Source organism: Anabrus simplex, chromosome 7 (assembly GCF_040414725.1).
Source record: "Anabrus simplex isolate iqAnaSimp1 chromosome 7, ASM4041472v1, whole genome shotgun sequence".
In the NCBI taxonomy this organism is placed as follows: domain Eukaryota; kingdom Metazoa; phylum Arthropoda; class Insecta; order Orthoptera; family Tettigoniidae; genus Anabrus; species Anabrus simplex.
The window spans coordinates 174,667,482-174,681,831 of NC_090271.1; the positions used below are offsets into that span (position 1 = coordinate 174,667,482).

A 14,350-nucleotide genomic window follows, 5' to 3' on the forward strand; every position below is an offset into this window, starting at 1 on the left:
CTCTTCTGTTGTTTATAAGTGACCAGAACAGGCTCCATTCTGAGTAATCATATCATTTGTGGTGTTTGCGTAGATCAGATATTTTTAAAATATCATTTCTCTTGGAGGATATATTCATCCATTGTCTCCGAGCTTCAGATTTTTAAGGTCATTAAGGTCACCACTTTCGATATCACTCATCTTCCATGGTGGGGGGGGCACTTTCTGGACATTGTAGGGTAGGAACGAGGTCACAGATCACAGCCAATCATAAAACAAATCCACCACATCTTGAACTTCGCTCATGTGTTACAAATGCAATGATAAAAGGAACAGGGTGCGATTAACAGTCTGTCAACATTATGCCACATAAGCCCAAAGTTCCTCAAGGCAGGTCAATGACATCAAGGACAGGGATGGGTCAGAATGAATGTTGCTTCAACAGACTTGTGGTTTGAGTCAAAAAAATCTCATCCTGCAGAAAGAGATGAGGGCTCATCGAAAGAAAGCAAGTAGTCAAAGAGTCTGTCTCCACATGTGTTTTCCAAGACATGCTGCTTGAAATTTTGTCCAGTATTATAATGGTCCGTATACCATTTGTTAAGAATATTAAAAGGCTGATCTAATGAAGGGGGAGATAGTGGGTTCGAACCCCACTATCGGCAGCCCTGAAGATGGTTTTCCATGGTTTCCCATTTTCACACCAGGCCAATGCTGGGGCTGTACCTTAATTAATGCCACGGCTGCTTCCTTCCCACTCGTAGCCCTTTCCTGTTCAGTCATCTCCATAAGACCTATCTGTATTGGTGCAACGTAAAGCAACTTGTAAAAGAAAAAGTGAAGGGGGAAATCCAGGAAACAGATTAGATTAAGGTCTCCTAGTATCTTAGGAATGGACAGCTTCAAACACCGAGGAAAGAAAACAGAAAATTTGTGAGGAAAAACGGTGGTCTATACAGATATGCAAATACAGTAGTTATTTTATGTTAGGAAATTTAACTTCAACCCATATAGCTTCACATATAGCTTTTAATACATATCACATCATAATTACCAAAGGTTAAATAGCTTTTATCATCATCCTCCTCTCCTTCTATCCAGGTCCTGCCAAGTCGGGACATTTATGGCACTTCTGCACCTTCCTCTCTCCTCTCACCATTCCTCTTCCATCATTTTGTTGCAGTCCAGGTTTCTTCTTCCTGCACTCCTCTTTATACCGCCTGTGGGTGGGGGGGCGCAGACGAAGAATACACCCACGGTATTCCCTGCCTATTAGAGGGGTTGAAAACATCCACGGGTAATCCCTGCCTGTCATAGAAGGTGGCTAAAAGGGTCATATGGCCATTGGTCCTCTCTTGTTTTAATGAGGGTTACTGTAGTTGTAGACCAAATCAAAATTATTGTGTGTGTTACTTGAGGATGGGCCTCTTACGTATGCGACTATGGTCGAAAGCCCGACAGTATCCCAAAAATCCAGTTGGGTGAAAGTGCCCAAACCCACGCAGTAGTATCCGCCTGATACCACAGGTCTTTGCACAGCCAAATGCCAGAAAGACAGTGGGTTTTTTATTTTTTTACCTATCGCTCTGTACCCACTCACATAACACCGTATATTTTTCTGGAAATGAGGAGCTGAATCGGAATGGTGTTGCCGTAGTAATTCCTAAAATTGTAGCCAGTGCTGTCGTGGGATATGAGCCGGTCTCCTGATAGAATTATCTCCATTAAGGTGAATGCTTCTCTTTGTAGGATCAACATCGTTCAGGTTTATGCTCTGACTGCTGTTGCATTGAATGAAAAATCAATGAATTCTACGAATTGCTCGAACACACCATCAGAAAGATACGTAAATATTAGTCTCATTCAGGGTGATTTTAATGCAAAGATAGGTGAGACTGCTAAAGACAGTCACTTGAGACATGTGATTGCAGGGCATGGTTTAGGTGTGTGAAATGAACGTGGTGACCGCCTGCTGGAATTCTGTGTTAGCAGTAACTTGTCTGTCTGCAATACCCTCTTTCTGCATCACTCACGGCGTCGATACACATACAGGGTTCGAAATCTGATTGATTCCATTTTGGTGAGCCGAAGTTGGTGGGCTTCTGTACTGGATTGCAAGACCTATCCATAGTGACCATAATATGCTATCCATGAAAATGTGGATCATACTGAAATTGATCAAGGAGAGAGTGAGACAGGTTTGCATTACTGACAAAAATGACGTGCAAGATTTTGGGGAAAGAATAAGACCAAAACTTCAGCAAGTACAGAAAGAAGGACCAACCTCCCAAATATGGGACAACCTCAAGACAATCATTAACTCTTCTCTCCCTGAACCAGTTACTAAGCTTCCCCAAGCTAAGCACCCCTGGATATCGAACACCACTCTACTGTTGATAGAAGAGAGAAGCATACTGAAGAAACATAGCATTCAAACCAAGCAAGACAAATAAGCATACAGTGCACTTTGCCGTGAAATTCAGCGCAATTGCAGAACTGACAAGACACGGTTCCTCACTAGTATTTGTGATGAAATAGACCCCCATCAAAAGTTGAATAAAACAAGTGATCTTTTTAAAAATGTTAACAGCGTACCCGTGAGTTCAAACATGGGTACGCATGGGTGATTGAGGATGAAGATGGCGAACTTATTACTGATAAGAACATAGCAATAGAGCAATGGAAACAATACTGTGAAATGCTGTATTGTAAAGGAAAAAATTCTGCTGAAGAGGAAATTTCTATGAGGTATGACAAGGAACCTGATATTCTTTTCCGTGACATCGTGAATGCCGTCAGTCATCTGAAGAACAAAGCCCCAGGTATTGATGGTATTTCTGGAGAAATGATGAAAGTGATTGGGGATGATGGCATGCATGTTTTACATTCAGTATGTAATATAGTGTGGAAAACTGGTAGATGGTCCAAGGACTGGACAACATCTGTACTAATCCCTCTTCACAAAAAGGGTTCCATAAAGAATTGTTCCAATTATCATACTATTGCATTAATATCTCATACAAGCAAAGTCCTGCTCTACATAATAAATCAACGCCTATAACCATTCCTGCAACCTCAGATACCTGTGTAACAAGCAGGCTGTGTTGCAGGTAAAGGAATACGAAAGTCAATGCTGAACATGAGACAGATAATCGAGAAAAGTCGTGAGTTTTGTGTCCCTGCCTTTTTTTTCTTCCTTTGACTACAAAAAAGGCCTTTGATTGTGTTGTGTGGAACAAGTTGATGCAGGTGCTAAAGGAATTTGGGGTTCCACTGCATTTAATATCGTTATTGAGTGGTCTCTATAAAAACCATGCAGCGACCATAAAGGTAGATTTTCAATGTTACAAATGGAGTAAGGCAGTGTATATTAGAAGCTCTCGATGGCTGGAATGGTGGAATCTCGATTGGCAGCAGAAAAATTAGCAACCTGTGCTTTGCAGGTGACACTTCCCTTATAGCTGGAAATAAAGAGGAGCTTACTGGCCTGTTCACAAGAGTTAAGAATATTAGCCTTCACTGTGGTCTAGAGATAAACATGAAAAAGACCAAATTAATGGTAGTTGATCGGCAAGGTCAAATCAAATTTGCAGGATGTCTAAAGGACCTAGTGTTAGTGAAGGAATTTGTATACTTTGGGTCTGTCATTAATGACACGGGAATCCGTGAAAAGGAGGTCAAAGACGTTTTGTTCTAGGTCGTGCTGTAGTTGTTAAATTCACTGGCAGAATCTGGCAGAACCGGGCAATATCAAAAGCTATGAAGATGTGCTTGGAGGAATCACTAGCATTCTGTCTTTTTTGTACGGTTGAGAGACCTGGACCATGAATGCTAGAGACGAAAATCAAATTGATGCCTTTGAGATTTGGTGTTGGTGAAGAATGCTGCATGTGCCCTGGACAGAAGGAACTAATGTTTCCATTCTGAACGAACTGAACATTAAGAAACGTCTTATCTTGCTGTGTGAGTGCCACATTTTTGGAAGAGAACTTGGAAAAGGCCATTTTGTAAGGCAAACTTGAAGGCAGTAGACCATGAGGAAGAACAGCAAGTAGATGGTTAGATCAGGCGAAGACGATCACTGGCCTACCTCTTCAAATCACATTAAGGAAAGCTGAAAACCGCTCTGGATGGAGGCATCCAGTCCGGTCTGCAATGCAGAATTAAGAGTTAAGAGCTCTCGACACTCAGTAATGTGCAAAACTACTAATGATGATTATCACTCTGTATACGCTGTGGGGACATGCTGTTGCATGTGATTTGAGAAAGGGGGTCTTAGTGCTCATTGCCAGAATCAGCCAGTATTAGGCATTGTCCAACATCAGACCCCGGGCAATGCCTGCTACAACCAGGTGGGTATTGCCTTGGCAGCTTGGTTCGGCTATAGAGGCCCCTGATCGGAGTAGGTGGCATTCAGGGAGGATGATTTCAGGCATGGTTTCGAAACTTCTTAAGGCTGCCCTAGCTGGTCCGCCACCCAAGTCTTTAACGTTTGATTCCCTCAGGAGAGCAATCCTCAGGGAACAAGTGCAGCATGTTAGAGTTCCAGCTTCCCTAGGTTCCTGGTTGTTCCCTATTATTCTTACTTTGTTGAAACAAAGATTTTAATCTGGCAAAAGTCTGTCTTGTTCAGTAGACGCATTGAAGGTGTCTACTGCAAACTGGAAGACTTAAAGAAAATGCGCAATGGTAGGTTGCTGCTCAACACTTGCACTGCACTTGAAGCTGTTCAGTTGTTCAAGTGCAACCACTTATGCGAAAATCCCCTTAAGAGTGGAAGAGCACAAAATAATCTTGAATGTGGTTTGTGGAGTTATCTTCCACCTTGATCCCATCTTGAACACTGACCAGTTGATGGAAGACATGAAGCCCCGTGGTGTGACGTCTGGCGCATTACGCGCAAAATCAACATTGAAGACGTGTGCATCCATAGTCTCCTTCAGATTGTCAGTGTTGCCAGAGAAAGTCAAGGTTACAACCTGTTGTTGCAATGTGAGGCCGTACATTCCACCTCCCATGCGGTGGTATCAATCCCAAAGATTCAGACATGTTGTATCTCATTGTTTGAATCAGTCTGTGTGTGATATATGTGGAAGAGGAACTTGTGGCGCATAAGAGTGCACACCTCCTTACAGGAGCACTAACCACCCTGGTCTTCATTCTCCTTGAGAACAGAACAGAACTGTCCATTATATATCAGTGAGAAGAAGATCCAGGAGTTCAAGACCCTGGATGGTCTTTCCCAGCTGAGCTGAGTGGCTCAGATGGTTGAGCCACTGGCCTTCTGACCACAGCTTGGCAGGTTTGATCCTCATTCAATCCGATGGTATTTGAAGGTGTTGGAATATGTCAGACTCATGTCGGTAGATTTACTGGTACATAAAAGAACGGCGGAAAAAAATCCGGCACCTCGGTCTCTCTGAAAACCATCAAAAAGTAGTTGGTGGGACGTAAAACCAATAACATTATACTGGTCCTTTCTACCAGGAAGCACACCGTAAGTTTAATTCTAAGAATGCACCTTCCAAGACACTAGACTTCAGCATGCTAGCTGAGTCTACCAGGTTCGTCATTTACATCAGCAACATCGTCACAGAAGTTTGCTGCATCAAAGGCGGCAGTTGCTCCTGTAAGCAACGCCACAAAGATTAAAGCTCGAAGGTGGGATAAATCCAACCTTAAACCACAAAAATATCTGTGCTGGCTAAGAAACCTAATGGAAAATTCTAAATTCCCATGGAAAGAAACCTAAGCCGGCACAGTAGGGGAAACAATAAACAATAATCACCACCACTTGCCTTTTGCTATTTCATAGTTGATATATGATAACGAACCATTTACATCTCATAGTTGCCAAAAGTTTATCTGAATTAGTGCAACGGTTATATATATAAAAACCACATGCAACCTACTTTTTAGTTCACACTATTATGTGTGCTTACTTGGCAGTAAATATAAGTGAATCCCTCCCGATTGATGTATGTACAGCCCACTGACGATTGGGACAAGTAATTCTGACATGTATGTAGTCGAAGTGATCTATAATTCCATTGAAATTACCCCGTGTATAATCAAATGCCATATTTACGCGAATAATCCCCGCACCTTAACTTTGGGAAGGCTCATTTTGAAAAAAAAAATGCCAACATAGACGCAAATAATACCTGCACCCCAATTTTGTGCCTCAAAATGTTTTAAAAAATATGCGGGGATTATTCGCGTAAATATGGTATATCGGTTGCCAAGAATTGTATTCAAGTTGACAGTTACCGGACTGTCCCTTTGTCAGTCTCAAGAAACAAGTCTCTTGAAAAGCGAAATCGTATTTTAAGCTCTAACTCCCCATACATTTCAAATGAATTGCTGCGATTTCACAGCAGGCGACCCACAGAGAGGCTGTCGGACTAACTTTTCTTCCCGGAATCGTCTCAACATAATACAAATTACATTTTTCATGGTAGATAACCTCTGATTGTGATTCACTCCTCTCATTTGAGGTTAAACAGTGTTCTCGGCAGTGTTTATACATGGCCAGCTGAACATTGGTTTTAGACCATGTTTAAGTGATAAATAACTTCTCTGCAATGCGGCAGCCATACTTTTAAGCATTGTTTAACCGTAGACATTGTCTAAACCCTGTTTCTGCAATCGGCCCAAAGTCTCCTTCCTCCAAGAGGTGTAAAAGCCGTACCCAGGCCGGTGGAGGCAGCATCATCGGCCGGGGCTGGGAATTTACCTCCCAGTCTGTCTAAACAAGAAACGAAAGTGGAGAAGGAGGGCGCCCTTACCGGGTGTCTTCCCACCCCTCCTGCAAATGTGGACATGCTCTTCATTTGGAGGGTCTGAGTCAGCGCCAGCTGGAACCGTGCCTCATAGCTGGTTGACTGCTGTAGAAGTTGCTTGTCTTTCGGCTGTTTTCCAATTCACCATGATAGACTGCTGGGGAAGTTCAGCCTTAGAGGTCTATCGTAACTGTCTTGGATGTCTATAGTTACGGCTGTGATCACCAGATGACAGGGGTAACCAGTTCGAAGACGAAAGCAGATGTGTCCGGTATGCTACTCACTTCGCGCCTAGTTGCTTCCCTGTGCTGACGTATAGGTATAGGAAGTATGTATATATCGAAGTTAACCGATATATGGAGTTACCAGTCGGCATGGTACTTCGACTTCTTTATTGAATTCTACTATGCAATTCGCAAACTTTGTTCGAGAATTGAATCTAACGTAGATACATCCAGCATTGCATAGAACTGTTGTATTTATTTCAACAGTCTCTATATTAGCTATCAGGACGTGTTAAACTAGATAGTATGCCTGGATATTACTGGTTCTTCTGTAGCATTTTCCAATTTCTAACAATAAATATTGAGTGGACGTAACCGCATTGGAGCTTACTACACTCGGACAAGGAATGTAGGTCAACTCCAGGTTACATTAGAAGATAACAGCAGATGGCTTCTGACTTCAACCCAGTGGTTTTTCCAGAAATTTCAAGTTCAGCGGTGGTGTGTGCTTACATCAGGTAATTACAGCATCAGGCATGTTAAACTATAAAAAGATGCCCGTTTCTGAGAACCGGGGTGTAGTGAGGAATTATTTATGGTTACGGACGAATGTGTAGGCTTTCTGTGAATCTGAAACTCAAAGGTGTTATTAGTTCGGGTGACCTTTATGTCTAGGAAATTTAAGGAGCCTTTGTCTTTATCTTCCTTAGTGAAATTTACGTTAGGGTTGATGTTGTTCTAAGTTTTCTAATACTTTGTTGCTATTGGTGACATTCTTATCAATTATTACAAAGGTGTCATCCACATACCTCAACCATAAACAAATCCCTTTAATATTTGTTCTGATTTTGTGTGTTCATTCGTGTCCTTTTAAATATCAGCTAGGATGCCCGAAATTGGGTCACCCATCTCTAGGCCGTTTTGTTTATAGATTTTCTTATTAAAGGTGAAATAGTTGTTATCTAAAACAAAATTGAATAGTGTCATGAATTCGTCAATCTCCATTTTACTGAGGCCACTATGTTTACAGATGTTGTTATAGATGATGTTGATAGTGTCTCTGTTTGAGTACATGTTAATCACATCAAAGGAGTATATTGTATGATAAGGTTGTAGGTTGAATTTATTTAGGATCTCACAAAAATCAATGGAATTCTTTAAAGGTTGCTTGTTAAATGTGTAATGTTTCTTAAGGAAGCCATGAATATACTTAGAAGCTTCATAGGTTGGACTGTTTCGGCAGTTGATGATGAGACGTATTGGGATGTCATTCTTATGTATTTTAGGAAGGGCTCTTGCTGTAGGAATGTTGGGATTCATGTTTGAGTCTTTGTTGATCTTGTTCATTAAAAAGAAATGTAGATTTCTTTAGTAATGTCTTTAAATTACACTGTATTTTTGCTATCAGGTCCTTATTAACTATCGTGTAACTATTACTATTAAAAAAATCTTCTGTTTTTTGAATATATGTTTCTTTATCTAGTAGAACTATTGATCCCCCTTCGTCGGCTTTAGTTACAACAATGTTGTTGTTTTCTCGTAGTTTTCAAGTTTTGTATTAATGTTTGTTGATCAGGATCAAATTTAGTATTCAGGTCTTCTGCTAATCTTGGAAGTTTTTTCTTTAATTCTGTTTTTATGTCGTTTTGTATTTCATAAGGTAGTTTGGAAGCGTTGGTTTCTATTTCGGCTACTGTGTTTATGATGTCTACCTCTTTGTTCTTGTTAGGCAATTATACTTAGGACCCTTGTTCAAAAACTTTATCTGAAAACTGTGTGTCTGTTAAATTTACTACTGTAGGAGTGTTGGTACGTAATGGATTTATCTTCTGTTTGTCTGTATTTTGCTTAGAATGTTGTGTTTGAGATACTCTTAATTGCATTAGTTTTTTTATCCAGTTCGCCTATTTCTTGCCCATCAAATGCGTCAATTTGTTGTCTACATGTTGTTGGAACGATATCCATTCTAATGGGACTAATTCTTGCGCTACTATTAGCTTAAATGTGTTCTATATAACTGTAAGTTCAATTGGGCTTTCTTTTGGTACATTATTTTGATTTCATTCTTTAATCAGATGTCATTTACTCTATTTTGAACTCTGTGCATATTAATATTAAATTCTTTCTTTGTGTTGATTTCAAGAATTTCGGGATCAATTTCAGTCTCAGACAGTTCTTTAGGAAAGCTTATCCTTGTTTAATTTACATATTTTTGTTTTAAGATTGAGGAATCTATTCAGTTAACATCTTGCCTGGTTGGCTACTACATTACAAACCATCACTCTCATTTTTGTTCCGTATTGAAAACAGCGATCTCACTTAGTTTACAAAAGGAGTATATTTATTATCCCACCTATTCAATACAATTAGTACCACATTATGTGGTTTGTTTACAATGTTTGCATGTTTTGTATATGTCATGTCCTAACATCATATTTTATAACCACTATTCCGTAATTTTTATATCATACGAAATCACAGTTTAATTTTTACAAATTATAAATGTCATTTTCTTCTAAACAATGTTTGTTTTAAGATTAAATTAATATGGCCGATCATGCCCAATAAAAGAAGGGCAAAACATGTCCCCATAATATTCAGATTTTCTATGTCTAATTAACCACATAACGTTGTACTAATTGTATTGAATAGGTGGGATAATAAATATACTCCTTTTGTAAACTAAATGAGATTGAAGATTTTAACCGCGTCTGGTGGTTAATTCCTTCAGCTCGGGGACTAGATGTTAGTGTTCGTCTTAATATACATCTGTATTTACACATAACATTTCATACTCGAAACCATCAAAGAAGCACGCAATAGTGAGTACATCCCTCTTCATAGGCGTCAGCTTCAGTTACTTGAGAATTTATGATGTTGATGAATTATTATTTTCTTTTCTTTCTTTCTTTCTTTCTTAGTCCGTTCACCCTCCAGGGTTGGTTTTACCCTCGCACTAAGCGAGGGATACAACCTCTACTGCCTCAAGGGCAGTGTCCTGGAGCGTGAGGCTTTGGGTTGTGGGATACAACTGGAAAGGAGAACCAGTACCTCACCCAAGCTGCTTCACCTGCTATGATGAACAGGGGTCATGTGAGAGGATGGGAAGATTGGAAGGGATAGACTAGGAAGAGGGGAGGAAGCGGTGGTGACCTTAAGTTAGGTACCATCCCGCCATTTGCCTGGAGAAGTGGGAAACCACGGAAAACCACTTCGAGGATGGCTAAGATGGGAATCGAACTCTCCTCTACTCAGTTGACCCTGTGGACCCTGTTCCAGCCCTCGTACCACTTTTCAAATTTTGTGGCAGAGACAGGAATCAAACCCAGGCCTCCAGATATGGCAGCTAATCACACTAACCGCTTCACCACAGAGGTGGACATTATTATTATTATTATTATTATTATTATTATTATTATTATTATTATTATTATTATTATTTAGAGCAAGAGGAACAGTCTCAGGTGCTGTTCTTAATTTCATTAAAACTTTAAACTCGAACAGAAATTGATAGGCATCTCTGAAACCATCTTAATAGATTCAGTCATTCACCATATACAGTATACGGGACGTAAAGTCAACCCTAATCGCCCAATTTATAAACAGTAACAGATTTTTTTTAATATATTGTTTGATTCTTAACTGATCAGCAGGCTGTGTATAGTTGCATTTCCAGAATGGAACAGCATCGCTTTATTTCTTAATAATGCTGTTTCTCTGATTTATTTATTTATTTATTTATTTTAGTGATCCTCCGTGGCTCAGACAGCAGCCTCTCACCGCTGGATACCATGGTTCAAATCCCGGTCACTCCATGTGAGATTTGTGCTGGACAAAACGGAGGCGGGACAGGTTTTTCTCCAGGTACTCCGTTTTTCCCTGTCATCTTTCATTCCAGCTACATTCTCTATTAACATTTCATCTGTCAGGCATTTGTCATTGCCCCAAAGAAGTGCGACAGGCTTCGCAGCCGGCACATTCCCTATCCTCGCTGCTAGGTGGGGCTTCATTCATTCCATTCCTGACCCGGCCGAATGACTGGAAACAGGCTGTGGATTTTCATTTTTTCATTTATTAAAGTACGGCAATGCTAGTTCATTGTGACGTAAACTATAGTCAAGAATTCAGTTTTCTTTCAATAATAATAAGTGATTCTATTTCCAAGTACAATCCTAAATTGTGGAAATGCAACCGTAATCTACAATTGTCCTGATCCATATTCTTGTATATTGTCAGAGTGGAGGTCGAAAGGTTCAGAAAAAGATATTCTGAATGGTAATATACATGGATCAGTTTTTTGATGAGTATACACATGTTTTAACCGAGTAATGTTAGGAAGGTCATTTGGTTGAATTTTGTAGTTTAGGGTAATGCCAGAGGAAGTGCAAGGGGAAATAGCTTTGAGATCGCAAAAAATTAGTTGGAAACCGAAGATGGACAAGGACAGCAATATGCAGTCAGATGATGAGGCTGATGGTATTGTGTCCAAGGAAATCCAAGGTGATAACATGAATAGGGAGTTGGTGACTAAGGTGGGATCTGCTGAAAGCCAGAAATTAATAGAAACTGAAGAAAACGCTGTTACGCAAGATCAAAGCAGGGGGGGGGGGGTGGACCTTCGTTTATTTAATTTGCTGATGTCCAAAATGAATGAGCAGAATAATATCATTAGTGAGAAAATTGAATCTCAGAGTAATGTCATAAATAGTATTAATAAGAAGATTGATGATGTTAGTGATAAGATAGATCATAAGGTTTTAGAGATAAGTAAGCAAATTAATAAGTTAGAAAGTAAGGTAAACAGGGAGTGTTAGTGATATCAGAGCTGAGATGGAATTGGGTCAGAACAATCTCCATACAGAAATCGAGCAAGTTAGTGAGATATGCATCAAACAAGGGCATAATATTGATGAATTAAGCACCAAGATAGAGTTTAATAAGGGAGAAATCAATGCGTTTGTGGAAGAAAGGTTTGAAAAGATAACCAATGCAGTGGGACAAGAAACTAGGAAATGTATTAGTAGGTGGAACATATGGAAAGAAAACTTGGAGAAGTAGGTGAACTAGGGAATGAACAAAAATCATTATCACAGAAGGTGAGAAAATCGGAAGAAAAGTTGGAGGAATTGAGAAAAAGTCAAGAAAAGACTGAGGAAACAGTGGAAGAAAAATTTCCGAGTTGTCAGAAGGTACTGCATCAAGAAGTGCGTGATAGTAGAAGTGTACACAAGATAATTGTAACTAATGGTTTAATCAATAGGGATCATGATATACCTAAATTTTCTGGGAAAGAATTCAACCCGATGGAATTTATGAGACTAGTAAAAAAGAAATTTGCTGTTCAAATAAGAGACAATATTATTAGCTGGGAAACTGTATTGGAGATCTTATCTAATGCTTTTGTTGGAGAGACTAAATCATGGTTTTAGGTATATAAAAGCTCGATGTCTAGTCTAAATGAATTAAGGGAGAAATTGCTAGCTAAATTTTGGAGTGAAGGTGTTCAGAATAGAGAGAGAAAGAGAGAGAGAGAGAGAGAAAGAGAGAGAGAGAGAGAGAGAGTAATGTTTGGCAGGTATAATTCTAACGAGGCTGTTAGAATGACAGAATACTTTTTGTCTCATGTTTTGGTGTGGAGAAATTTAGAATGTAATGGATCTGAGGCTGATATCGTTAGACTTATGGCAAAGCACTATCCCGATAGAATAAGAGTAGGTGTTTGTATGCAAAAAGTGGAGACGATTAGGGAAATGGAAATTTTGTTAGAAAGTTTTGTTGCTTTGGGTAATAGTCTGAATAATAGGACACAAAATAGGAACGTAGAAGGAAGGGGTAATCAGTCTAATAATCAAGACAAAATTGTAAATTACAGAAGGGAATATCAGGAGAGACCTAATAGCAATTTCCGCAACAAGAGAAATTATCAAAATAGTTTGGAACATTTCAGAACTGGGAGGCGTTAAAATGTAAATCAACCTGAAACTGGGAGACGGGAGAGTACAGGCCATAATAATCATCATAATAATGAAACTAGAGGTAATAGACAACAGGGGAGGCCGACTGAGGTGTGTAACCAACAAGTCGTAACTGAACCAAGTAATTTAAATGTGCAACGGACTGTATGAACAGGTGACTGAGACAGTCCGAATATGGTGAGTTCACGTTTAAGGTAGATTTGTCAGTTGATGTCGACCAGCCTGTAGTTGTAAGTGGACATCATTGTGACCTAAGTAGCAATAATTCAAATGTTTTAACTGACGACTTAATCATAGCATGTAAATTTTATAAGTGTAATTTAAATTTAGATATAAAGCAAGATTTGTTAAGTGATCGAATTGTATGTAATGTGGATAATTTAAGTAGTGTTACTTTAACACCGACGATTGAACTGATGATATGGGGCAGGAAGGTTAAGATTTTGTTGGGACTCTGGAAGTGAGAAATCATGCGTAAATTCCAAGCTGTATGACGAAATATTGAGAGAGAAACATCATGTAGCGGAAATTCCCAGAAGAAATACGCTCATCTTAACAGCTGTTGGAAAAAAGTCTCAAAGGGTGAATAAACAAATTGCTGACCCCAATAACATAAGTAAAGAATGTATTTTCCAACCATGTTTAGTTGTACCCAATTTAGTTTATGCCGTTATTTTAGGTACTGTCTGGTTAATGTGTCATAAGGCTAAATTAAATTTTGATCTGTGTAATGTCAGTCTGATTTGGGGACTGGACCCCACTAACTGGACTCGGTTAGCGGGGAGGTCATGGCTTCCATGTTCCTTCAAAGAATTTATTTGCTCACTGTCGAGTCCAGTTAGTGGGGAGGCCATGGATAGTACGGTCATGACTTCCATGTTCCTTCGAAGAATTTCTTTGCTCACTGTCGGAAGCAGACCTTGAAATGTCCTGATGAAGGCCAATGCAGTTTGTCGGAAAGCTTGGCTTAATTATATATATATATACAGGATTATTCACCTAACATGTTACATGGAAATAACTTCTAAACCATTAAAGATATCACCATTCTGTTTTCATATTCATAAATGGTACCCAGGGACTTATAAAATAACGATATACTTAGTCTCATGAATTGATTAATAACCGAGATATTGATACTAACTTCATATTTTTAAATAGAATGGCACAAATTTATGCAGCTGGCATAGAAGTACAACTGCGTACAAAATCAAATATGTAATTATTTTCAAAATCGGACAAGTACTTTTTGAGATATAAATAATAACAGCATGCGCGGTTTTGCATGCCGCATCAGACAGCGTGAAGTTGGGCAAGGACATATTGACGCGCGAGCAGGTTCTTGGGTGTGATTCCTGCCACAGGATGGATACCAGGAATGTAAGCATAT

The 14,350-nt window shown here is 39.4% G+C and overlaps 1 protein-coding gene across 3 annotated transcripts in view; it reads left to right on the forward strand.

Annotated features, from left to right (window-relative positions):
* The window catches only part of Mpp6 (M-phase phosphoprotein 6), a 53,010-nt gene that overhangs the window by 24,328 nt on the left and 14,332 nt on the right, over positions 1-14,350 (forward strand). Inside the window, exon 3 of one of the 3 annotated variants that reach the window (XM_068228643.1) lies at positions 10,733-10,849. The exons of the other annotated variants lie outside the window; for them this stretch is intronic. Within the exon in view, the coding sequence (XP_068084744.1) occupies positions 10,733-10,805 (73 nt within the window). The 3' untranslated portion in view covers positions 10,806-10,849. The remainder of the gene's footprint in view (positions 1-10,732; positions 10,850-14,350) is intronic. 3 annotated transcript variants of the gene reach the window in all.